Raw genomic sequence first — 26,850 nt, 5'->3', positions numbered from 1 at the left:
CCATACCTAATCCTCCTGACGGTCCCTGTTGCGTTGGTGTCGAGCTGTCCCTCCCTGTGGCACCTTTTTTTAATTTCCTCACCTGCTACGCAGCCAAAGACCAGGGGACCAATCGGGCCTTTGCACCAATACGCTTCATCTGACATTACTTAATGGTGATGACGCCAAAGAGGAACTCTTGCAGAAACACACTGCGGATCCTTTGAGTTGTTTTTAGTTCATGCACACTGCACCCTCGTCCCAAAGCAGGAGAAATTGAAGGCATCTGTTGGATTGAGGTCAGGCTGGGTAAAATAAGCACGGGGGGAGAACTCTTCCGTGTTAAGAAGTCTGCAGTTATACACACATAAAACCATGAATCCTGTTGGGAACATGCAGTTACAGATCCCCCAGAAACATTAAATGTTTTGTTGTTAGCTAATGGTTAGTTCAGTAATGCACAGTGTCCAAACTGAAGAGGGGAATATGGTGGTTGAATGACGACTCCACTGTGTTTATTTTTTGGTAAAAAGGTTTTTGTGGCCCTCTCCTTGTCTATCCTGTGTAACACTGGTAACAGAAAGTTTGCTAATCCGTTCAAAGCTGATCACATCAGATCAATGAATAAGAGGAGCAGCTGCTGGACCGATTGCAAACTTTTAGACCCAGCAGAGTGAACGGTTAAGTTCTCTTTCAATGCACCTGATGTCAGTGCCCAGAATATGCTCTGCTCTCAGAGAGTATGGTGCAATGAATAACCGAATGTTATAGATTCCCTTAGTGATCCCAATGAGCGGTCTAGCTCTAAAAATTGAAAATGGATTCATGGTGGCAGATCTTTTGCTCATGGTGGCCCGCAGCAAATAAATGAAAGTGTGGGAAACCCTGTCCTCTCTGCCTCGCTGACTTTGGTTGCGGGTCACTCATTTGACGCTACAAAATTTGAACAAGGTTGGAGAAAGCAGTGTGATGCTTCTTTTAATCCTTTTGGTGAGTGTCCAGCCATATAAAACAGTAGGTGTTTTAAAAACGTCAAACACTTCCAGTGCACAAACAATTAGTTGATTAATCAGTTAATTTACAACTATCTTGATGGTAAATTAAATGTTTATATGTCAAACATTTGCTGATTCCAGGTTTTCAAATATGAGGATTTGTTGCATTTCTCTGTTTTATATGAATGTAAATGAAAATGTTTGGGCTTTGGACTGCAGGTTAGATAAAATGGGCAATGTAAAGATGTCACTTTGTACCCTGGGACTATGTGATGGACATGTTTTCACTATTTTGTGACACGTTACAGACGAAGCGAGTTTTCAGTTATTTAACAAAAGAATAAAAAGATTAATGGATAATGTCAGTAATCGTTAGTTGCAGTCCAACCTGCAGTAATGTGTCTTTTTGAGTTTATCTGGCTTGTTTTTCAATTGCAAAAGGAAAGAAAACAGATTTTAGTTGTAGTTACTCTCTGCTGTGTCATCCTCTGTTTACAGTGAAATCAGGATGAGACCCTTCAATGACTCATGTTAAAGTTTGGATAACAGCAGTGAAAGTTAAACTTCTGATCAGTTTATTCTTGTTCTGCATTTCTGTTACTACTATTAGTTATTTTGAGAACGCTGCATTCTTTATTTTTCTGGCGATCCATTAGAAACCCTTTCATAGCCCCTGGATGTCCCCAGACCCAAATTTGGAACCACATGCTCCTAATATCTGATGTCAATTAATGCTCAGTCCAGAATGTTGAGTTTAACTGTGTACACAACAAATTTCACATGCTCCTGGCGTCTGATGCTTTAGGCAGGTGAAGGAAGTAATTATACAGACGGATGACGTGTGGTCACGTCCTGATGGCGTTTGTGAAAGCAGCGAGGCCGAACAGAGGAATGCTGGAGTGATTGATAACGGTCACCATGCTGCTGTCATAGCCTCTCACCAATTCTCAGGCCACAGATTTATTTACTCCAGTCCTCTGCAGACGCAAACCAGGCAGTCTGGTTTACACCCACACACACATAATATAAACACACACACTTGCACACAGCTATAGAGCCAAACATGCACAGCCACAAAGAAAAAGGAACCCACATACAGATGTATGAGGCCCAGGTATGCATGCACACACACACACACACACACACTTAGATACTGTGATACACACAGGTTGGAGACTGAGACATTGGCGGAACAAAACAGGAATTGAACGCATTGCCATGGGACCGGTCTTATCAGGACGAGATAAGGAAGCAACTCCTCTGAAGTCACTCGGTCCCATAAAGGCCGCCACACTTCCTGATGCCAGATAAACGACTATCCATCTCCATCCCGGGGTTATCAGCCAGATACTTTCTTTCCTTATTACAGCATGATGTATGACATCATTGTGATGAATTTAAAGCACCCTTCCTTCCCTCAGGGGGATTAATAAAAGTAAATAAACTTATAAATAAACCTAAACTTAATTGTGTTTTGCTAAATAGTTTAATTACTATAACAGATAATGAAGATCTACCTTTAAATTTGTTTCCATGAGGCAACTACAGTAACCAAACTAAATCATTACGCTCCAAAAACAAATATGAGATTGAACAGTGAATAACACTCGTCCATTTAGACAAAAAGTTTGGAGCTACACAGAGGTACAGTAGCCCAAAAGAAACCCTTCAATAAAAGGCATGCTACTTCTACTTTTAAAGTCCCCCCTCTGCTCAAAATGTGCTTTTCTTCGATTTATGTTCCCTAAAATGTCTGACCTTTACTATACTAACATGTCTGTGTTAAACATTTGTCACTGCAGAGCTTTTTTCGCACTCCTCTACTGAAGGGGGCGATGATCACAGAACAAGCTAAGTTACGAAAGTCACTGATATGAAAGTCAAATGTTGTCAAATACGGAAAACGCATATTGACGGGAACAGACTTCAACAGAGCACCAGCAAAGAAACCTGAAACCTCCAGCACAGAGCTGCCTGTCAGTACGGAGGGCAGAGGTAGCATTAGCATAGTAAAAGTTTTGACAGCAAACATGGTAGAGTGTGCAGTTTTTGGAAGTATAATGGACCCTGGAGGTTTCTTCCACTATCTACAACTAGAGTTACCGCCCCACGGTTGTATGCCTCCATGCACCAGTCCAGTGTCTCTGACAGTCTCCATCCATGTCTGTGAAAACATGGATGCTTCACACACAGAAGATCTATACAATCAGTTTCAAGATTAGAGTCACCAATTCAGTATCTGACCAAATGTCTCCCCTTCTGTTCCTGAGATATGACGTTAAAACATGATGATGTCACAGTCAAGCTGACCTTTGACCTTTTGGATATAAAATGTCATCACTTCATCATTATGTCCTGTTAAACATTAGTCTTAAATTTTTTGTCATAATTAGCACAAGAATTCTGGAGTTACGGGCAAAAACATGTATTGTGAGATCACAGTGACCTTGACCTTTGACCACAAAATTCTAATTTCAATTCAATTCAAATTTGAGGGAATTCCTTCAAGGCGTTCTTGAGATATCGCATTCACAAAAATGAGACAGACAAGGTCACAGTAAACATGACCTTTGACCTATGACCACCAAAAACAAATGATTGAGTCCAAGTGAATGTTTGTGCCAAATTCGAAGAAATTCCTTCAAGGTATTATTAAGATATCACGTTCACAAGAATGGACGGACGTACGGACAACCTGAAAACATATTACCTCTGGCCACGGCTGTTGTTGGCACGGAGGCATCACATACCCCATCATAGCAGATATTATGGTATGTATGCCTGGTGCTAGTTGCACTGTGCCAACGCAGGAGAGAGCAGAAAACAAAACCTATAACTCGCAGAGGTTTTGGGCTGGGTGGAGGACAGATAGAGAATTTCTCAGTGAAGGAAAAATTCTTGAATTGTTGCCAGCGTGTTACAGTTTTATGAAGTATTTCCAATTAACTTTTTCAGTTAAAAACAGAGTTTTAAGATCGTGATAATGAACCTTTACACTGATGTGTTCTTGTCTACAGATAATTGGACGGTGCTCATGGCCAGCTGCACAGCATCTGCCAGTGAAGACAAAATTGCTCGTTGTGTGGAGATCTTGCTGTCCAGAAATGCTGATCCTAACATGGTGGACAGGTGAGGAGGGGGGGTGGCGGTACAGATGTGTTTCAGGTCACAGTGTTTATAGGATTTTCAGCACAGTGCGCACTGTCACACCCCTATTGATGTAGGCCAAATAAAAACACTTTAGACTTGACTTGAACAGAGAAGAGAAAAAGCAGAGGCGCTGGATCAGATTCCCTTTGATGGTTCTCGTTATGTTCAGCTGCCATGTGGTAACATTATGCACCACAGCGCTCCATACAGTGTGTGTATATTTGTGTGTTTTGTTTGGAATGTCCTGTTATGGCATGTGCATGTACAGACGGGTATCAGACAGGCAGACAAACAAACAGTGAGTGTAGGGGGGGTGGGCAGGAGGATTTCAGAGGCTTGGATGCAGTCCAGTAAGCATGGATCTGGTAATTTGTAGGTCAGAAGAACCAGGTTCAATTTTGTTGAAATGTAAAATATCCTTAGGTGTTCATAGAACACTGGTATCCACAGCATTTCAGTGATTACATTTCAACACACAGTTAGGACCTGTTACACAATGAAACATAATAATTTTACCCTGGATGTTTAGAGGTCTTTTGACCTGTACATCGCCTAGTCCACACTTAACCACAGTCTTTTAAGCATAAGCACATACATTCAGCAGCAGCAGTGACCCACCGTCTGACACTGGCACAATGTGGGGACGGAAACAGAGGGCTCGGCGGGGTTGGAGCACCTGCTGCAGCAAGCGAACACACCGTCTGCGGTCATTTTGACTTGACCAGCGGACTTCACTACAAGCTGATTCCCTGTTGAAACAGGCAACAGTGTCAGGTGACACCTTCAGTCGAGCTCAGACCTTTTCTTTGCAACATCCTAAAATGGATTCATCCTCCGTCACCTGTTTCAACAGCTGTAAGCAGACTGCATGCCTCTTCCAGACCAATTCAAAGAAACATGTTGTTCAACCTGGACAAAATTAAATGTGCTTCAGCTGTCCATTAATCAGCATATCGATAGTGGGGTGCTGAAAAGACAGCAGCCAGTAGTAGACTACATTCACTCAACCAGACTGACTAATGCAAGGGTGCTTTCACACCTGCCCTGTTTGGTTCAGTTCAATCAAACTCAAGTTTGTTTGCCCCCTCAGTGCAGTCGTTTGGACAGGTGTGAACACAGCAATCGCACTCAGGTGTGCACCAAAACAAATGGACTGAGTGTGTGGTTTGTTTGTGGTGAGAGGGTGTTCCGACCTGGATGTGAAGCAACTGCAGTCACATGTGACATTGTTTGGGTTAAACATGAGCATGTTACAGTCCTGGAGGATTATTAATGTGCACCTCCTCCTGTACTGCCTTAATATGCACATTCAGCACATCCAATGCATCAAAACATTGTTTTCTAGTTGGAGCCGCGCCTCGTTTTCAAACTGTATGGTTTGACTAAAATGAACAATGACAGCAATATAGTCCACGATGAGCAGCACTAAAATCAACCTGCGTAGTTGTCCCTCCATTGTGACATTAGAAAGTGTCACATTTATCTTGCAAGTGTACTCTTCTTCAACGTTTGCTTTACTTCCTGGATTTTCCCCTAATGGGAATTCTGACCAATCAAGAGCAGCTTTCTCACACAAGGCATTTGATCTGGTCCTCTTGTAAATGCTGCCATGAGAACACCAACCAACTCTAGGCAATTATACAACTTTGGAACAACATTAGTCCCTGATTCAGACCAAAGGAGACCACTCTAGGGCTGACAGCATTGTAACAAATGTCATCAACACTACTGAGCCCAAAAGATAGCTTTCATGTAGAGTACATAAGAGGTCACACACACGTCCCTGGGTTTTTCTGTGAAATGACACTTCAGAGACACTTAAAGAAATGCTGGCGATGTAATTTGCCCTACAACACATTATTTCACTGTATCAGTTGGTACTTTCAGAGTTTAGGATCCATCAGCCATTGCAGCCAGCAGATATAAAATCTGCCCCCCTGTCCTGGTGAGGAGCACGAAACATTCCATCTGGTGAAAAAGAATAAAGGGAGGTCATTCTTGAAGCACTTTTACTGTTACCATCTGTGGATTTTTGTCGTGTCAAAGGGACGATGCAGCCCCCAGTGGCTTTCTTGTTTAGCTTTCCCTAATCCCCTGCCACTCTGTCACTGCCAGTATGCCATTACAGGCACGATACACACCGCTTAAAAAACCCTGATGACACACATGGACATGGTGTAGCGTTGGGAAATTGATTGGTTCCTTCCCAGACAAAATATTTGAAGCAAGGTAATAAGATGCAGGAGGATGCAGATGAGGGGAGATGGTAAGGAGGAGGGGCCGACAGCCCCAAAACATCCAGAGCAACAGAAGACTATGAGGTTCATGTGGGTGCAGAGGATAAACCACCTCCTCCTCCTCATCGCCTCTTACGTCTGAATATCAAACCAATGATTAACACCAGCTGCTCATCCCTCCGTTGAAGTGTAAACAAGCATTCTCTGTCATCTTTCAAAGTCCTGTCGGAGCACCATGTGGGGTCTCATTGCCTCCATGTGTCCCAGTTTTTTCACCTTCATTGTACCCGTCTGTGTGGAACGTAGTTCCATTAATGCTGGGACATTCTTCTCCAGCAGGGCTCAACAATAAGGATTGCCCGATTGCCCGGGGCAAGTAAAAGCTCAACAATAAGGATTGCCCGATTGCCCGGGGCAAGTAAAACTCAAGGTCGGGCATGTAAACTAATAACTCACTTACCCGATCGGGCAAGTTGCTAAAAATAGTAAAAGTTAATAACTAATTGATAAAATAAATGTATTTTAAAACGTGCTCCTTCGGCTCTGATGCAGCGGTCTCTGTGCCTGAAGTCACAGGCACACGTAACAATGTCCTGCCCACAGCCCCCATTGATATTATTTTGCGCGACGGACGCTTCATATAATAACATAACAATATACTATTTATGGTGTTATGTCATCGTGTCATTTCTGTCTCTACATGGTCACGCGTTAACAATTCTCCTCTGCTCTCTGTATCGCGCACGGCGGAGTTCCGCCACACACACAGGTGAGCACGCTAGAGCGGCTCGGGCCGCATTTTCCTGACCAAACCTGACCCCGAGCCCGGTGCAGTTTGTCAGCTGACAAAGTTATTGAAATGGACAGTGTGTAAATAACCAACAGACTGCTGTTACGCACAGACAAACACGCTGCTCGCACAGCAGCTCAGCACGGCACTCATGCTGAGCTTGTGTTGCGTTCAGGCGTTGTCACGTAAATAACAACTTCCAACACTTAAATAGGTCATAGCACAAAACAGCAGCATGTCAAGTGACTTTTTACTTTTATTATATTCAATAAAATTGTATGTTCCTAAATCTTGAGACACCTCATATGTAAGCTAGACAGACATTTCACCTGCTCATTACTGTGCACACATGTACTGTATGTACTTAGTCCTAAAGAGCCCTTCTGGTGCCAGTAGATACATAGAAACATCCCAGCAGGCTGTGCTTTGCAAGCATACAAAAAAGTTTCACGCATGTGAAAATTATTTTTCATGTGTGTGCTTCACCTCCGCTGCTACAACTCCATCCTAGGGGAAACACTGCTGTGTGCGTTTTGTGCAACAGGTGGATGTGGTAGTCTACTGGTAGAGTAGAGAGAGAGCTAAGTAGCGTTGAAGTAGAGTAGAGCAGGGCAGAGAGATGGAAGCAAAATATATTAAACCCGGTGTTAATACAGCAGAACTGGAGAGAGGGGTGAAAAATAAATAGAGGTGGGCATGGCTCAAGTAGGGCGCAAAATTATAGACGGAGAACGATTGACAAATTTTTCACTTTAAGCCCTGACACTGTCATTTTTGTGTAGGAATTAAGCTACAATACATGACATATGTTGTTTTAATTAATAAATACAGTATGAATAAAGATTACATAACATAAAAATAACTGCAGTCTTTGTTATTTGATAGCCGCTTATATTAAACAATTTTTATAGGGCAAGTAAAAACTGACCTCGGGCAAGTAGATCTCTGACCAACTTGCCCGACCGGGCAAGTGAAAAAAAACCTTAGCGTTGAACCCTGTCCAGGCTGCACGTGCAGTCGGTACAAGCGGCCAGAGTCTTTGCAAGACATTTGCGTTGCTTTTATACTTGTACAGTTTTTAGGTATACATTTACATTATTTTTTCCTCTCAACTCAAAACTCACCTTGAGACTGGAGTTGGATCAACCAATCACCTTACTGCGGTGATTACCAACTTTCAGCCTGCAGGCCACACAAATGTCCACTTGGACTCAACAATGAGCACGTTTGATTTGGGTGGTCAAAGGTCAAGTTCACTGTGACCTTGCATCCATCTCATTCAATTGAATGCGATATTTCAACAACACTCTGAGGAGTTCAGGAATTCATATGCTAATTAGGACAAAATTTCACACATTTTATTTCCAAACGGTCAAAGGTCAAGGTCACTGTGATCTTGTCTGTCTCATTCTTGTGGATGTGATATCTTAAGAACACCTTGAGGGAATTTCTTAAAATTTGGCACAAAGGTTGACTTGGACTCAAGGATAAACTGATTAGATTTTGGTGGTCAAGTGTCAAAGGTCAAGGACTTTGCATCCATCTCATTCGAATGAATGAGAATGATCTTCTGAGCTGTCGGGGTGACAATGGTTGTGAAGCATCCGACCGGACTGCATACTCGGGTGGAACGTACTCGGAGCGGACGCCACGGGGGTCCGCCCGGTAAAAGCAGACGTCCGCAAGCCCTGTGCGCGCAAAGCACAACCGCGCGGACTCTGCTCTGCTGTGTATTTTTCACATCGCGGGGATTTTTCATGGACATTTTTACAGGAAACTACAACGCAGAAGTGCGCTTGACTATGGAAGCCTGAATGACTGCGGACATTCCTCGCGGAGTCCACTCCGCTTATAGTACGCCAAGTCTGTGAGCACCTGTGTCTGCCTCTTCATCAAGCGCACAGCGAGCAGGAGAGAGAGGGGGGGTGGGGCGGGGACTGAGCTAGTGGGTGTGAGTGCGCATGTGCCGAGGCCTCTACTGTAGCCTGGGGAGTTGATAATGGCGGACAGTTTAGTCTCGAAGGAATCAAAGAATGCGCCACTATGGCAACACTTTGGCTTTGAGCCAGACGAAGGAGGCAACCCTTGTTTGCACTTGTTTGAGTAAGTTGCAAAATTTATTTGTAAGGAATAAAAGAAACAAAGTGTTACTGTCACTCTGTTGTCCTATGGTCGATTTTTTATTTTAAATGACTCAATTGTGCCCCCAAGTGGCGAAAATCCGGTATTACCAACTTGAGGCTGTTTTTCACAAAAACCGGACCGTTTTTTTTTTTTTTTTTTTTTTTTTCCCTCATACCGACCCAACCCTATTTCACAGACATGGATGTAAAGTTTAAACTGTAAGAGAAACTTGACGGGTGCGCGGGGACATGCAACCGCTGTGCGGGAATTCTAGTTTTTTGTTATTGTACTTCGAATGTAACATAAGAAGCCAATGTGCCAAAAAAGGCATCAAAATATTAGCTTATTTCTAAAAAACAAAACAAAAAACAGACCCCCTAACCTGGTCTCACTCCCAAATTTTGTACCACGTCTCAATCGAAGTAATGTTTGGCTACTCCTATAAGGGTAGTATAATTGTATACATGCTTTCTTGTGTATATTTACAGGTGTTAGTTAAAAAAAATATGTTAGCTATTTTCTTTATATTAAAACTCCATTGTCTCAATATTCTGAAGTTGAAAGTAAATTGCTCTTTGGATGGTGTACTTTTATCAATATGCTATTATTTTATTATTATATCAGTGGCATAAAATGGTCTCAAAATGACAATAATATCATTTATTGCATAATTTCTGGGACAATAAATCAAACAAAGGAATACTTAGCACATCTATCGCCAGGTATCAACAAGTGCGTAGGAGAGGGACAAGCAGAACACAGCTTGTAGAAAAATTCCCGCACAGTGTTTGCCTGATGAACGTCTAGTTACTGAAATTTTGCAGCATTAAAATCATTATATTTGCAAGTTAGACAGTGTGCGGGAGTTTTATACAATATATCAAAAAAACGTTGTTTGCATGACAAGCCTAAACTGTAATAATAATGACGTGAGCGGCCAAACCGATGAACGATAACATTCTGTAAACAGTGGCTCGAAGCTCCACGCTCCAGATGTGTCACCAGCTCTTTTCTGAAAGTGATTCCACATACATCACTGTCCATGTCTTTAGTTGTGGTGTGGACTCTGCCATCCCCTTGAGTTAAAACAGTTTTTAAAACACTATTATTTATGGTTATTGTTCTTGGTGTGGACTGCCCTTAAGTCCCTAATGATCAGGTAGGTTATTATTATTGGACAGTGGTAGTTTTTAGAAAAGTTGTCACTGTACAAGATAAATATAATTCATCACCAGCATGAAACCAGCCAGTAGCATAGTGTCCATCGAAACTTTTCCCATTGTCATTACCGTGTCTGTTAAAATAACGTCTTCTCAAGTCTGCACATAACTGTAGACATTGTAGAAGCCATTTTTAGACATGGTGTGTTTACCTTGGCACCGTAAGTAAGGTGTTTCTGGAAGTCATTCTTCTCACTGTACCGACGCCAGGAAAGATGTTTGCTCTGAATTGTCTGCCTATCGATCAGCTGTCTGTTTGGGGACTTGCCAGATCTCACAGTCTCAAGGACACACAAACAAAACACACTGAAACAGTATGCAAGTGACCTTGGTACCTGTCTCACAGCCAGGCAGACACCCTTGGGAAAATACAGAGGCACAGAACATGAAAGCAGAAATGACACTTCCCATCCCGTTCTCTCGGGTCAAAGAGGAACTGACTGATGGGCGGATGCAGTGGAATGTGAATAAAATAATTGTCGTACACGTCACAGCCACTGGTTCAGTTGTTTGAGTTCACATAAAACATTAACCGCGGATGTGTTGTAATTTATTAAAGGACGAGCTGTGGCTGTGTGCACAGCTTAGACAGTGTTCAGAACCCACACACAGATTCACACCTGTTTGACAAACATCACCTTGCTGTAGGAGCGTTTTCAGGTGGTACTGCCAACACATTAATACAGACAACAGACAGTGTCAACTCAGTGACGAAGCAAAGGAAGGTACTACAGGAAATGGCATTTAGGGTTGGGTCATGACGATATACTGTGTATAACATGGGTAGGGATGTCAATGGTTAACTATTAATTGGTTAACCATTGAGAATAATTTTGACTTGTTACAGATGTCGGTCCAAAGCAGTGATAAACTACTGGGTGCCTTGATTTCCCTCTGGATTACTAGAGTAATTATCCAGCTACCTACCAACTTACCTCCTCAGCTTATGACCCGTAGGCCAAATCTGGCCCCCAGTAGGATGCTAGGATAGGATTTCTGCATTAAAAAGCACTGGGTACCACTTAATACGTGTCAGGCTTTGGAAAGCAAAATTCACCAAAACTAATCCCCAAAGATCACAGAGTAGGAATTTGTAAGAACCAAAATTTTTAAGTCACATGCTGAGGTAGCAATTTCTTGAATATTCCTTGTAGTGTTCGGGACATTGCAGGAAATGCTGGAAATATGTCATTTAGACTGTTTATATATATATATATATATATATATATATAAATATTGTGTTTTATTCGGGAGTCAATTCACTGGATTAGGACACACATCATCTGGTAATCTAAAATGCTTTTGAATTTAATACCTAGAGAGTGTACGACATCACGATATCAATGTTGCGTAATATTGCAAACACTCTGATAGAAGATTTTTGTCATTTTTTTCCATCCAACTCCAAATGGCAATTATGAAAACATGAACATACCCTGCTTCACAGTCTCTTTCCCTTGTTTTTGAGTCATGAAAAAATCTGCATTTTATGTATGTCTCAAGAAGTATTTATCTAAGTTCAACGTTGCAAGAGAAAGCATTAACTTGGATTTAGGAGCTGTCCTGTTTAAATCCGTGTGTTACGACGCTCTTTATTAAAAAACCTGTCAATCAATTTGAAAGCAATAATTTGTTCCTATACCCTTTTGTTTACATTTGAATTATGGATTGTCCCTTTAAATGCCTGTTCTGTCCCCCTTGCTGTATTGCTCTCACTACACACACACACACACACACACACACACACACACACACACACACACACACACACGCTGTTCCCTCTAAAGGCATTACATGAGGTGATGAATTGCCCCCGTACTTTCCCACCCCTCGACATGTATTTTTCTCAGCCGCTGTGTTTGAGTCCGAGGTGATAAGGTACAGAAGGACTCTAGTAGAGCTTGTTTATATACAGCCATTGTTCAGGTAGGAGCAAACACATGAAGGCAACAGAGGAGTGACTATTGGTACGAGAGGTCATAGTTGTTAAAGCCAGGTTGTTGGCTGCTGAAGGACACATTAAACATTTGTGTTTTGTGTGTGGGTACCTGGAGCTCTGTCTGTGACCACTACAGTAAATTACTCTGTCTTGATCTTTATTGCTGGACTGAAGAGTAAACAATCAAAATCTAATAGGCTAATCAAATGTCTGAAGTTTGTAGGCTGCTCCTTGGCAAAGGATGGCAGAGACCCAGAGTCAGCAGTCAAAATGTCCAGTGAAACTTCTCAATGTATTCCTGCAGCAGAATCCCACATATTGATCTGTGTTTTCCAAACAGGTGTTGCTTTGCACATAAAAAGCTAAATACTTCACACTGCTTCTGACTGAGCTCTGCAGCTACAATGTGATGAGAAGGTGATGCAACACAGGAGTTCTTTATTGAGCTCTGTTGTGGAAGGAGTTCTTTGAGAAGTTTCTGTAGATGTTAGGTCTCTGTATGAATCTATTGTAACTGCTTTGAATCCAAGCTGTCCATTTGGCTAGTGGAACTATTTTTAATATTGGTTAAAAGAATACTTCACCCGAAACAATATAAACTCTATATACAGGGTTCCCATGGTCATAACATTCCTGGAAAAGTTGAGGTTAGTATGAATTAAAAAAAACTGGGTTCCAGGCCTGGAAATGTTTTGGAAAAGTTTTGAATATAGAATATTTTAGCTATTGTCTAAAATACGTTCATAAAAATCCCAAAACATGTATAACATTGTCTGAAATTCCTTTCTTATATTACTCATTTAAAATCTAGTGCAGCATATGAACTGGTACTGTTAAAATAACTGGATCATTTTAATGACAGGATGTATTGATTTGATTGATTGATTTTAAATGTAAAAACACACAGGGTTGCTCTGTTGCTTCACCTTGCCTCTGGTAAAATGAGCTATTCATTTTTTGTAATGTCTAAACATATTGGGCTCATTTTCTAAACAGGCCTATGTAGCTTTTACTTGTTGGAGGGCTGCGGAGTCACGCACAGACGGGGAAATTAGAGTTGAGCAGTACAGTGCCCGCACGGACAAGCACTGCTTTCATGCTCACTGTTGCAGCATCAGTTGATTAAGTTCGTGGTCTGCTGCTGGCATGCCACTGCTTAGGTGTTGCACCACCATCTTGTTGTACCGCGTCTGTGTCCCATTTTTGTTTTTGTTTTTTGCCATAATGGCAAGAAAAGTGTTTTACGCAGAATAAAATGATGTCACAGTGAAGTTGATCTTTGACCCTTTGGATATAAAATGTCATCACTTCAACATTTCATTCTATTGGACCTTTGACCAATGACTACCAAAATCGAATTTTAAGAAATTTCGTCAAGGGGTTCGTGAGATATCACGTTCACGAGAATGAGACGGACGCACAACCCGAAAACATAACGTCATTTCAAAACGTTGAAAACAAAACGTTTTGAAATGACCAAACGAAAAAGGAAAAATACGATCTGTCTCCCACAGGGTTTTTTTAAATTCCCAAATTAATCGGATAATGGATAATGGATAACGATTAGTTTTCCATTTTTCTTTTCTTTATTATCACATAAAAAACGGGAGACAGATCTTTTTTTCCTTTTTCGTTTGATCATTTCAAAACAAAAAACGGATAATGGTTGGTTTTCCGTGTTTCAGTTTGTTATTTCGAAACGAAGAACGAATGGCCGCAAAGTACACGGACCCATAACACACTGGATGAACAGCCTCACTGTTGTGCTCTATGATCGCTATGTAGGCCTAAACTACTTAAATAAGGTCATGGAAATGGGGTTTAATATTTAAAGTTGTGGAAATGTTTTGATTATTCACAGAAAGAAACGTATGGACACCATATACGGTACTTGCCTCCCTAGGCTCTCTGTGGTCCCAGGAAAAACTTTGTATGGAGCGGCGGTAAGAGAGTGGAACAGCCAAAAAATTAAAACAGAGACAGCAAAAAAGGTCATAAACTGTCAAAAAAAAAAAAAGAAAAATCCTCCACTCATAGAATTTAAATGCAACACTTTTAGCTAAGTTTAGCATTTCCAGATTATTGCACACATGGGCACAACAAATTCCTTCATGGGAAATAACTTTGTTTAGTAATAGTTCAGCTAAAACAGTTGTATCTGGGTTTTCATGAACCCACAAAAGATAAAATTCCCTTTCATAGTTCCTTAAAGCTCAAGGTCTTTTCAAACTGCTTATTTTGTCAGATCAACAGTTCATTAACAGATTTTCAGTTAACTATGACAGAAGGCAAAGAAAAACTGTAACTGTCAGAGAATGATTGGAATTGCTTTTAAAAATACTTAATCATTAAATTATCAAAATAGTCGATGATTACTCTCTTTAATCAATGACTTGATTAATCAACTAATAATATCAGCTCTTCTTGAAACTTCTTAGAGCAACATTTTAAGCCCACAGGTGACATTAGATCATCAAAACATGGATTTGAAGTGATGATTGCTTTAACAGAGAAATCATCAGTTGAAATATGAGTGCAGTGGGTTTAGAGCAGAATAAAGAGTTGGCCCTCTCACAGCTGAGATGAAAAGTGACTCAGTGTTTTTTGTACTCAAGGTGTGAGAGGAAATGGCTACCTATAATGTGGTGTGTGCTTCCCTCTGGTGGTTTCTCTGTACCTTCATCATCCCTGCTGTTCAGTCACGTCTCCTCCAGTGTCCTAATCTCGTCATCTGTTCTGTGTTTTTCTCTCTTGTTGTTTTTAGTCTTCATCTCCTCTCTTGCTTTCTTGTTGCAGGTCTCAAATGACCTGCCTGATGCTGGCAGCCAGGGACGGCTACAGTAAGGTCATCAACCTGCTGGTCTCACATGGGGCAGAAATCAATGCCCAGGATAGCAATGGATACACGGTGTGTCACAGTTTTCTTTTGTCACAGCAGGTCCCTTCAGTCAGAAGGTGACAAAGGAACAATTTGTCAGATACATTTCATTATGAAAAACTTTTTATACATTTTACTTCGTGTATGATAAGTCATACTCATATTTCCGGTCAGGCTTTGTCTCTAGCAGTGCAGTACGGCAGAGAGGAGGCGGTGCTGAAGCTCCTCCAGCTGGGAGCTGACAAAACATTACGCACCAAGGCTGGCAAGAGCCCTGCAGACCTGGCTGCGACTTTCAAACACACACAGGTACCTGACTTCATCTGTATTCCAGATACTACATAGCTCCAATTTGATGTCTTTCATTAAATTTATTCTCAACAGGTTAAGTAAAATCTTGTCAATAAAGTCAGTCTAGTCCAATAAAGCTCAATAAAAGTAATGGACAAAGAGTCTTTTACCTGAAGTACTTGTACTGTGCTGGACCGACATTTTCAGCTGCTAAATCACATAATATCCTGACACCAGTGTCTGTTGGTAGATCGGCAGGATCCTGGCCTCTTCATCCCACATCTCTACAGTCCAGGCCTTCAGCTCCATGGAGGAGACCCTCTCAAAGTTCTTCAAGACCAACTCTGAACCGCCACCTTCTCAGGAAAGGTAAAATGAGCTAAGACTTAAAGTCAGCGCCCTAACAGTATAGGCAGGTTTGACATACAGAGTGCTAGCATGTATACTACTAAAATTTTTATTTTTATATCTACATAGGGAGCAGGTCCTGGTTTATATAGATCGCCATGTTGCACCGCCATGTTTCCACAGTGGCCCAGAATGGACAAACTCTGACTCCAGATATGGACAGTTGCGTTATTGCATTGGCCACTATAGTGAGAAGCCAATCTGTGATGAGCAGCATCAGAAAAACACTGATTGGAGCATGAAACTGTTTATTCAGTGTTTTTTCTGGTTTTAATTACTGGGTCTGTTTGTTTTGGAGAGGAGGAGACCTCTGGGGAAAATTTAGCTCCCAGTAAAAACCTCCTCATTCTCGGAACCCATCGGCTGTATTCGGCGTCTGACTTCCGGCAGACGGCGATACAGCCTCTTGGGACAGACCCCCGATTTTTTGGCATTCCGGTTTGATTTGGGCGGAGGAGGCGAATTTCCGTTTCCGGTTTGATTTGGGCGGAGGAGGCGAATTTCCGTTTCCGACTTCTGTTTATATATAAGTAAATAGAGTGTGCCAGTAAACCCAGAACTCCGTTAGCGCTTTTAGCACTTCCGGTTCTCTCGTCTAAAAGTCAATACGTTTTTTGAATGGGATTTTGGTAAAATGCCTCAAATAAGGTCTGTGGTTAACAAAAGCTTAAGCGAGTTTCAGGTTTTGTTCTACGACATAAAACACGTCAGTAAATACCCTACTTGTGAATTTTGAAGCTTTTACGTGTCGTAAAAAAGGCGGTTGCTAACAAGTTGCTCAATACGACTACAAACCCTGTCGGGGACATTAAACGTCATCACCCCCGAACAGGCGAGAGTGCTGGCAGTCCGCCATTACAGCTTCTTATTTAGCTTAAACAGTCCGATTTCCCCATTATACAATGTTTTTAAAATAAAGCGGCCGAAATCAGTTGAAAGCTTAGTGGCGGTGACGTCAAGAGTCATGCGACCGTGGAGTAGTCATGTAGTCCGTTAAAGCCTAACGTTAGCTTTTTACTTCTGGCGATCGCATTTAAGCTTCAAATGCGGTATGAAAGGTGTTCATATGTGAAGATTATCTCGCTGAACAAAACCTGTAAGTATCATAAACTTGTGTTAGCCACAGAGCTTATTTTCTGACATAATCCAAAACGCAATGCAAAAATCACATTCACTTTCTCTTCCGGGAACCAGCGCGATGCTAAACTTCCGGGTTTTGACGTCAGCCCTGGCACACTCTATATGCTGAACCATTGCGATCGATTCAGAGTTTGCAGTGACAGCAATTATGTTTCGCCTCAGTAGTTCACCGCACGGACCGTTTAACCTGGCAACAACTGCACCCGGCTCAAACGTGATTGGTCAATATCACGCGGACTACAAACAGCCTACAACTGGAAACCAGGGCTCTTCCGCTCTTCTTCCGGAGGCAAGATCTCCGGGGTTTGCCTACAGACTCTACATTCACTGAATGTAGAGTCTGTATATAGAGACTAAAACCTCCTTAACCATAAACCCAGACGTAATTCTAATTGGAAGAAGTTTCAGCTTGTTTCAGCCTGCAGTCATCACTGCTAGACGCCACTAGTCCCCCTAAATCTCACACAGTAAACCTTTAATTCTCTCAATTTTTCTTTTCAGGTTCTATGTGCACACAACTTTGCAGTCTCATGCCTTTTCATGGGGAGTGGCATGATGTTTACCTTTGTAAATAAGGATCAACTGGCACACACTTTAAATACAAAGAAAATGTTATTCATCATTTTAAGAACACAGGTGTGAACACTGATGCAGTTTAAGAACATGTCAAGAATCTGATATACATTTTTCTGCGGACTATTCTTAAGAACAAATTTTGGAGAAAACTTTGGACAATATTGGTGAATGAGGCCCTTTATCACTGAGATTTTTTCTTCAATGTAACACACCTACAATTATGAAAAATATATTATTAATTCCTCCACCCAGTTACAGTACGTAAACTTGTGTTATGTCACAGGCCCCAGAATAATCACGTAATTCTTTTACATACTATTTAAGAAAGAAGAGTGCTCAAGTGTGAGTCTGTGAAGTGAAGGTAAAATAGAACAGCAGGTAAAGACATCATGTACTCAGAGCTAAAACTTCTCTGCATAAATAAGGATGACCATTTTTCTGACTCAGCAGCTGATCAGCAGTTTAGTTAGTATTATACTGAGAGGAAACGAATCACTTTTGCTTTACACCCATCAGCTCCCCTGGTCAAAGCAGCATCCCACAAAGTCACTGCAGCCTGTGTTGGATTTTCTGTAAACTAGTGCCTGTGCAGCAGGTGTTGTTGAACCGTTGTTCAACCAGACATAAGCAACAATAAACCTACACGAGTGTTTAGTCCGCTTAGGCACGGCTGGGCAATTAGCATCCACCAAAAGCATTGTATCGGAGCATGTCTGGCACCAGTAAGCATTTCAGTTGTCTGTCTCTCATGTACAAAGACGTTAAACCAAGTAATGAATTTCACATATTTAGAACATCGTGGGACGGAAGGCTCGTTTGTAAAGCTCGTCATGTCAACAGTCACACTGAAGCTGCACGTGCTCTGCGGTTACTCAGCAGTGTCTGAACTCTGTGACACTGAGATGTGTTTCCTTCTGCCTAACCCCTTCTACAAGGAGGTCACAGGTTCAGTTCAGGAACACTGGAGCTGGAAGGGATGTAGTTCATTGCTCAAGGACACTCCAGCAGGGGAGATTTCTGCTGCTGTGAGGTCTTAAAACAAGCCTTACACTTAAAGGATGATCTCCCTTCTCAGTATGCTGCTGCTCAGCTTTTGAACATCTGCATTTTTACAAACATGCAGGAAGTCTCTATTTATACAGTTTAAGTGGAGTTCTAGTCTCAGCTGTTTCATATTTGGGTTACAACTGTTGATTTTAGTTTAAAGTCCTTAAGAGTCAATGTGAACTCTCTGCCCTTCAGTGTAAACAAGCTTGATGACCTTGAGCTCCTCCTACATGGCCTCGATCTCGGCTACCTCACTGACATTATGACGGTAAGTACTGACTGCGTGCTGGAATAAAATGTCAATGTATTTATTATTAAAATATGTAACATTTTGTTTGCACAGTGTCTTTTTCTAATGTGAGAGGTTTCTGCTCTCTTTGGGCCATTGTAGGTTAAAGGTAGGATCTGGAGGATTTTCAAACAAAACAAAATATAGACATATACAAATGAAATCCTGCTTAATCATCACCTATGGGCTTCTACTCGTGTGTGGTGGTGACTCTGTTTGCAGAGCTCCTGCCCTTTAACTGTATTTTGATGTTTTTGTGAGCTCGGACCGCTTCTGGGCGGAGATTTCCCCAGCCAATGAGAGAGCACAGGTGCCGTGCCCGAGCGTGTCCGAGCATGCACCAGCGCGAGCCTTGCCTGAACTTCTTCTGTGAAGCCTTCTTCCGTACCTCTGGGCTCCGTACACCCGGGAGAGTTGAGCCTGATAGGAGGGGCCGAATTTGAATGTGTGTTTACAAACAGCAACTGGAAAATCCTCCAGACCCTACCTTTAAAAAAAAAAAAGTCACAGAGCGGTGGGAGAAAAAACCCGGAATTTCTGAGATTAAATCTGTATTTTTAAGAGGAAAAAAACTGATATTCTCTATACGAAAAAAAAAATCCAATTTACAAGAAGAAACTTGAATATTCTCCAAGATTGTAGTCATAAATTTGGGTGGGGAAAACCCCCAGAAATTCTCTGAAATTAAAGTCACAAATTGACATGATAAAAATAGTTGGAAAATATGTCTGTTTGTTTTTTGGATTAAATTACACAATGTATAGGTTGTCTTAGTAAATATACAATGGGGTTGCTTCTGTGGTGTGATGAGGTTGATCCAACATTGCAAAGTGATGAAATATAGTTCTTAAAAAAAGAAACATAACTTGTCATATTTTGTTTTTTTCTCAGAAGTGTGTGACTTTAATCTCAGAATTTCTGTGTTTTCGCTTGCTAATAAATTACTTTATAAAAGAATATAAAAGTGTTTTCCCGTAAATTTCTGTTTTTTTTTCCCTTGTAAATGCACCACTTCAATTTCAGAGATTATCCAAGTTTTTTTTTTTTTTTTTTTTTTCAATTTAATCTAAAACAATCTTGAGTTTTTAGTGTTTTTTTTAATGGTACTCCGTCATTTTTATTTAATTTTATCATATTTTTAACCTACAACAGCTCTAATATGGCGTCGTTCTTCTCTTGCAAAGAGACACACAGTACAGTACAGTTTAAGATCTGTGGGTGAGTTCCACTGATCCCAAATGTGTTGAGCACAGAACATGTTATGAGATGAGTAGTTTACATATTTTACTTGGCGCTTCATAATGGATCTACTGTGCCTGATTGGCTTGGACCGAATTAAACTGAGGGTCAGCTCAAGTTTTCGTCCCGATCTGATATGTGAGGACTGGATTTGATGGGTGCAGGTAGAGTGTCACCGAGTGGTGAAGCCTTATGCAGGTACATCTGTTTCAGCTGGAGAAGTTTTGATTTGGTAAATGCTGAGTGATGTTTTCTCTTTCTCACCCATCTTTTTTTCTCCACATACACACTTGCACAGGAAAATGACATCACCTGGAGCTACCTGTTGACCATGGAGAAGGAGGACCTGGAGAAGGTAGAGGATAACTGTAACATCTGTTTGTCTGTCAGCTCTTTTGCTTAGTGCCAGCCTTCAGGGTGACCCAGAAAGAGACGAGGGTAGCTGCTGATGTCACAGCTGTGAAAGGACACAGGTTCAGTAGAAAGAAGGTGGTGAGAGATTATATTATATTTTTGTAAAATCTGTCATGAGAGGTAAATAAAGGTAAAACGAGTGTGTCGGGTGCACTTCACCCACATTTGAGTCATTATAACAAAGGCAGGTTGTATTAATAACAACTGACAGCTTAATGTTAAAGCTGGGGCAGGCAGAAATCTGGACACGACAAAAAACAAAAGAACGGCAGAGTTTGAAAATACACCCTCCTGCTGCAGCTCTCTCCTGTCTGTCCTAAGCCCCTCCCACCAGACAACCACAAGCATATGCACAGGCTTCATACAGTTTCATGTTTCCCATACATTGATTTATTTATTCTTATTTGATTGTAGAGATTTGCGCAGCATATTGCTCAGCCCCTCCAGTGCCAGATCTTAGAGTGTTCTGGTGGCCAGCAGCAGCGCTGGGTCTAACCTGTGTAACAGCAGCAACAGAAAGATAGCTGATCCAGCGGGGAGTCAGGGCTGTCTGATCTGCTGCCTGCTCTCCTCCTAGCGAGGTGGTTTGTAGCTGCAGGGAGTGAGGCAGAAGACACACGGAGATTCAAGACTTTAGCTAACATTAGCTACATAAACATGAACTTGAAGCCGCAGCTGTGAGCCTTTGGCTTCGGTTAGCAGAAGGCTAAACTATTAGCAACATTTTCTCTCCATTTCTGAAACACTTTTATTTTGTTTATTTTCAGACTTTCTTTAAGCGCTCATTTAAGGTCAACATTAGGAGACGGACAGAGCCTTCTGTTCGTACCCTGCGTTCATTTCGTCCGGATTTGTGCACATTTCTTTATAGCTTACAGATACAGACGGAACAGAGCAGCAAACCAGAGGTTGTGGAGGCAGTTTAGCGCAGTTCAAGCGAGAAATGACCATAGGAGACGACAAAGACATTTAAATTTTGGCAGAGCAGAATGATTTGGTAATATAGTGAAAACAATTCCCTGTCCACATGTAACAATGTATTTAATGGCCTCACAGACCACCGCCACCTACAACGCTACATCTGTTAAAAGGTACGTTATTACGAACTTCTCTTCCATCACCTCATCAGTTGTTGTGTGAAACTTTTAACTCTGACTAGAGCCACTGACTCTCGTTTTGATAAGTCAGTCTTTTTTTTGAGTTCTTTGCAATATAGACAGTTGTTGCCCACACTGGAATAACAACTTTCTCTGCAGGATTCTCGGCCATTGAATCAGGCTTTCACCAAAAAGACACGCACATCTGCATTTGTAGAACAGCCAATAAGAATGGCTTCTCTCTGAAATGATCTGTGATTGGCCAGAATCTCCCATCACGGGCTTGAAAGCCTGAAAACAGAGCCAAGAGGAGGGGCAGCACTCTAGGTTTTCTCTCAGACCACTTGAATTTCAGTGTGTTCAAAGTTTATTGTGGGATTCTTGCCTAATGACGCCAAAATAAAACTGCCTACCCCAGCTTTGAATTCCAGTTCAGAAGTTTGTCAGACATGAAACATACTTCATGGTGAACATGTAAGAAGTTACACCTGTGCATCGAGAATGTTTCATTTGACATAGTGTTGCAGTGATAAAAAGGCGTGGGTTTAATCTCAAACTTAGTGAAGCATAACAAAGCTTCTTGGAGCAAGCAGCTGAAGAATACCAGTGTACGTGTGTGTCAAATAATCATAAAGTTTGAGGATCTGAACATAAGACAAGAAGACATTTGAAACTACAAGAAGGACAAATAGTTTTTCCCATTTGTCAGGTTGGTATCAAAGACCCAGAGGACCAGCAGAAGGTGCTGAGTGCTGTGCGGCAGATGCACCTGGACAAAGTGGACCTAGACACAATCAGCCCACCAGGAGCCGAGGACAGTGGGTAAGGTACCACATCTTAATGCCCAGCAGGCCTGTGGCAGTCAACACCTACAGACGATAGACCTTCAGAAGGCCGCTGAAGTGTTCATTCATTCAAGTGAAAACTGTGAATTAGTTTAAGCATTGCTGTGGTTTTCAGAGAGGCAGTATTATGAGATTAGAATGACTAATATTCTGATCAGAGGCTCTGTTCACTGCAGTCTAGCTTTCCTATCTACAGCACAGTCCAAACATTATAAAACATCACTGCAGATTGTGGCGTCTGACAGACAATTTGTCAAAAAATGTGTGAGAGAGATGTTTGAGTATTTGAAAATCTCTGTATCAGTCTGCTAGAAATGTCTGATAAGCTGTCAGCTGCAAAAAAAAGTATTCCACAAACACTCTGTGCAAAGCCAAAAACAAAGTTACTATAGTAGCAAAAATTTAAACACTTGTCAGCCACACACCTCCAACCCTCCCCCACACCCAGCCCTCCTCCATCTCCCCGTAATGCTCCATCTGTCCTCCTCCACTGGAAGTCGTCCATCAGCGCCATGAGCATCTCACTGTCCGGGCTCCGCATCCCCCTCCTCCCATCTCCGTAGCCGAGCCCTGAGCCAGGCCCTAATGGTTTAAGCGGAGCTGTAATGATTTGTAAGGTGAGAGGCGATGGGAGGTTGCAATGAGCAAAGGAGAGCCAGTGGCAGGGGCCAAACAAAGCCATCGCACCGCACCCCATCACTTCATGAATCCTCAGCAGAGCTGGGCTCGCTGGCTGCACCCGCCCTCGCCTGCCGGATGAGAGACAGTCCAATAGAGAGAGAGGGAGGTTAATGAGAGGGATGGATGGCTTTATCAGGGCCAGACCTCCTTAAGAGCTCCGTCAGGTCCTAATTTCACACTCAGGAATGGAAAATAGTAGAAAATTAGTCTTACAAACATTTTTTTTTTTTTTTTGACATGTCGGGGACCTGTGGAAAAAAGCAACAGGAAGAATAGGCCTGGAGTAACAGTGGTAGTGATTATGATAATATGCAGATTACAGATATGGAGATTCATTCATGTTTGCCCATCTAAATACTACTTTACAATAATTTAACTTACTGGCAGGACCTGTAGCTGTGGACCTTGATCAGACTAAGCCTAAAGGACCAACAGGGTCGCTGCATTTTTCCTGAATCTCAGGGCAGTTTGCGGATTTGCTTGTTATTCTCACAGATCATGTCCAAAACCGCGATTGCAGAGGCAGCTGCTTAGCAGTCCAGCCAGAAAGTCAGAGGTGCCCATCAGGGTGGAAACCAGGGAGCCTGATGAGGAAGTTAAAATGAATAAGTAGGCTTTCAAGGCTTTGTTATCCAAGGGGACTCGTGAATCAACAGACACATAATGGACGGCCAAAAAAAAAAAAAAAAATGAAGCTTTGTGCTGTTGCAGAAGTGGAGACCTGGGTGTTTGAGTTTGGAGAGGTTTTGTGGTTGATCTAAAGGAGCCAGTGTTAAAGACTAAGAGGATGCTTTGCTCGTCCCTCTGGCAGAGGTCACTGAGGTCTTGAAACCGTCTACACAGAGGCAAAGCGTGCCGGATTCACCCTGATAAAATTGAGACCCTGGATGTTGTTGGGTTGTCTTATCTTTGTTTATGGGCCTCTCCAGTGCCATGGGTGATCCAGTCCACTGAATTTTCATTCTTAGGCCCGGATCACACAGAGAGACCGTTCCCCCCCCCCCCCAGTAATCAGTGTGTAGTTGCTGCCATGTTGAGGCAGAGGGTACTGTCTGTAGCTCTGGTTGAGGGTGAGAGGCTGCAGCAGATAAACAGAGATCTGTGTGGGTACATGAGACCCTAAAGAAGAGGCTGGATCATGGGGAGTACCACCAGTTGGTCCAGGAGCTTCTCCTCCATCATGGACGTTTCCAGGCGTATTTTAGGATGACTCAGAGGTCTGTCGTCAGGCCGTATAGCTCTGGGTATCCAGCAACCACTACCACCAGTTTCTCCTCCATTGTTTACAAACTGTAAACTTGTTGTTGTGACCACCACAGAAGGCCCGCCTCTCAAATCATCCGATTGGACAGTGGGAAAAAGATGACCACCCCATGACATGGGGTGTTTTCCACTCGGAGTTGAAGCTATTCAATTTGAGGAGTTAAGAGCGCTCCGGCAAAAATGCCAGTCGCCCAGAGCCAGAAACACTGAGCGCGTCACAAGGCAAAAAATGCAGCAAAAAGCTTCATTCTCATTAAAAACAATTACAAAGAGGCGCCTCCAGCTGCTAAAACTCTGTCTGTGTGTTCAGGGCCTTAACTAACACTCTGTCCTAACAGCAAGTGAGCATCCAACTATGACGTCGCATCACACAACATCAGACGCTCACTATCCACGATAAGTCCCATAAACATGCACTATTGTTACGTCGTTTGAACCAACCAGACACCGATCAGCTGTCCACTTGAGATCAGACTGGAGACGAAGTAGGCTACTTGTTATCTTCCTATGTTTATACTTTTTAAATAGAAAACAAGTTTTATATTGTGATATTTACTGGAAATTACATAAAATGTAGCCAACAGCAAGTAGGTTGTTATAAGCCAAGGTCATTTACTAGAAACTTTCAGCTCCCTGACGATCTTCCTCCAGTCAGCTGACACCTTATTTAAGAGTTTTGATGGCTCCACGCAGGCCATAGCCGTGGCCGGAAGGCATTATGTTTTCAGGTTGTCCATCCATATGAACACGATATCTCAAGAACGCCTCAAGAGATTTTTTTCAAATATGGCACAAATGTCTAATTAGACTCAACAATGAACTGATAAGTTTTAGGTGGTCATAGGTCGAAGGTCATGGTCATTGTGACCTTGTCTGTCTCATTATGGTAAACATGATGTCTCAAGAACGCCTCAAGGAAATTTGGCCCAAATGTTCACTTGGATTCAACAATGAACTGATTGGATTTGGGTGGTCAATGGTCAAAGTCACGGTCATTGTGACCTTGAATCTGTCTCATTCTTGTGAATGCATCATCCCAAGAACACCTTAAGAAAATTTCTTTAAATTTGGCACAAATGTCCACTTGGACTGTAGCATAAACTGATTAGAATTTTGTGGTCAAAGGTCAAGGTCAGTGTGACCTAACAAAATATGTTTTTGGCCTAACTTAAGAATTCGTGTGCTAATTATGACGAAGCGTCACGGATTACTCAATGTCATATCTCAGAAACAGAAATGGAGACATTTGGTCAGATACTTAATTGATGACACTAATGGGTGTCCACCTTGAAGCTGTGCTGATTGTATATATCTGTGCTGTCAGGGGGACAATGGGTGTGAAGCATCCATGTTTTCACAGACATGGATGCAAACCTTAACAGAATTTGACTGGTGTGCGGGGGCATACAACCACAGGTGGTGATTCTAGTTTTAAGTGAAATGAGGCAATAACGTATCGATAACTCCTCATTTTAACTTCACCAATCCAGCTTTCAAAGCGAGCGACAGGAATAAATAGAAACAGGGTGTCTGGCAAAAGTTCAGCTCAAAACAGTGTGCCGCTGTGCAGTGCTACATTCCAACGGAAAACAATGCAGTTGAACTGATTTTGTCGCTGACACTCGTGCCACATTCAGTTAGGATATGGTGGAATGAGTTATGTGCTTTAATGAGTCAGGTTTTACCTTGTCAGAGATTCAGTCCTCTCATTTTCATTGACAAAATCTCAGGGCACATCAGCCAGTGTGCTTTGTTTCAGTAATGTAGCTCTTTTGGCTTCATTGGACTGAGACTTCGAGTAGGTGGTATGGTGCTTTGTACCTTAGTGTGAAGCGGTTGGGTGAGTCATCGCCTTAAACACCATGAAGTTATTCTGTGCACGTCCAAGGGGACAGAAACCCCTAGGCAGACAAGATAGGCTTAGATCGGCCTAGCCAGGAGTTTACCACACACTGCCACTTTCAAAGAAAGTTGGAGGAGTGACGTGACTGAAATACTGCTTGTCTGAATCTGTCAGAGAAAATGTGTGAAGTGAAAGTAAATGTGCATCACTCTCACCTCAGCAGCTACCACTGAGCAAGGCACTTACTGGTGCTGCTGGAAAATGGCAGGTATGCCCAATGTGCTTTGGCACACATGTATCCTCTGAAACATTCCCACGTATCAGAAAGTCCTTTGCATCTACGATCCCCTCAACGATCTTCCCACCAGGGGCCCATCATCAGTCTCTGCTCCCTAGATAAACTAA

At 42.1% G+C, this 26,850-nt stretch overlaps 1 protein-coding gene across 1 annotated transcript in view; it reads left to right on the top strand.

The window, feature by feature from the left end:
• Positions 1-26,850, top strand: part of asz1 (ankyrin repeat, SAM and basic leucine zipper domain containing 1) — a 40,468-nt gene that overhangs the window by 5,775 nt on the left and 7,843 nt on the right. The window contains exons 4-10 of the mRNA XM_050072973.1: positions 3,992-4,103; positions 15,231-15,342; positions 15,487-15,621; positions 15,854-15,972; positions 18,970-19,042; positions 20,601-20,657; positions 22,523-22,635. Coding sequence (XP_049928930.1) covers positions 3,992-4,103; positions 15,231-15,342; positions 15,487-15,621; positions 15,854-15,972; positions 18,970-19,042; positions 20,601-20,657; positions 22,523-22,635 — 721 coding nt within the window. The remainder of the gene's footprint in view (positions 1-3,991; positions 4,104-15,230; positions 15,343-15,486; positions 15,622-15,853; positions 15,973-18,969; positions 19,043-20,600; positions 20,658-22,522; positions 22,636-26,850) is intronic.

This window comes from Epinephelus moara, chromosome 20 (genome assembly GCF_006386435.1).
Source record: "Epinephelus moara isolate mb chromosome 20, YSFRI_EMoa_1.0, whole genome shotgun sequence".
NCBI classification, from domain to species: Eukaryota; Metazoa; Chordata; class Actinopteri; order Perciformes; family Serranidae; genus Epinephelus; species Epinephelus moara.
The sequence above is the reverse complement of the archived record's forward strand: the minus strand, read 5'-3'. Positions and strand labels throughout refer to the sequence as shown.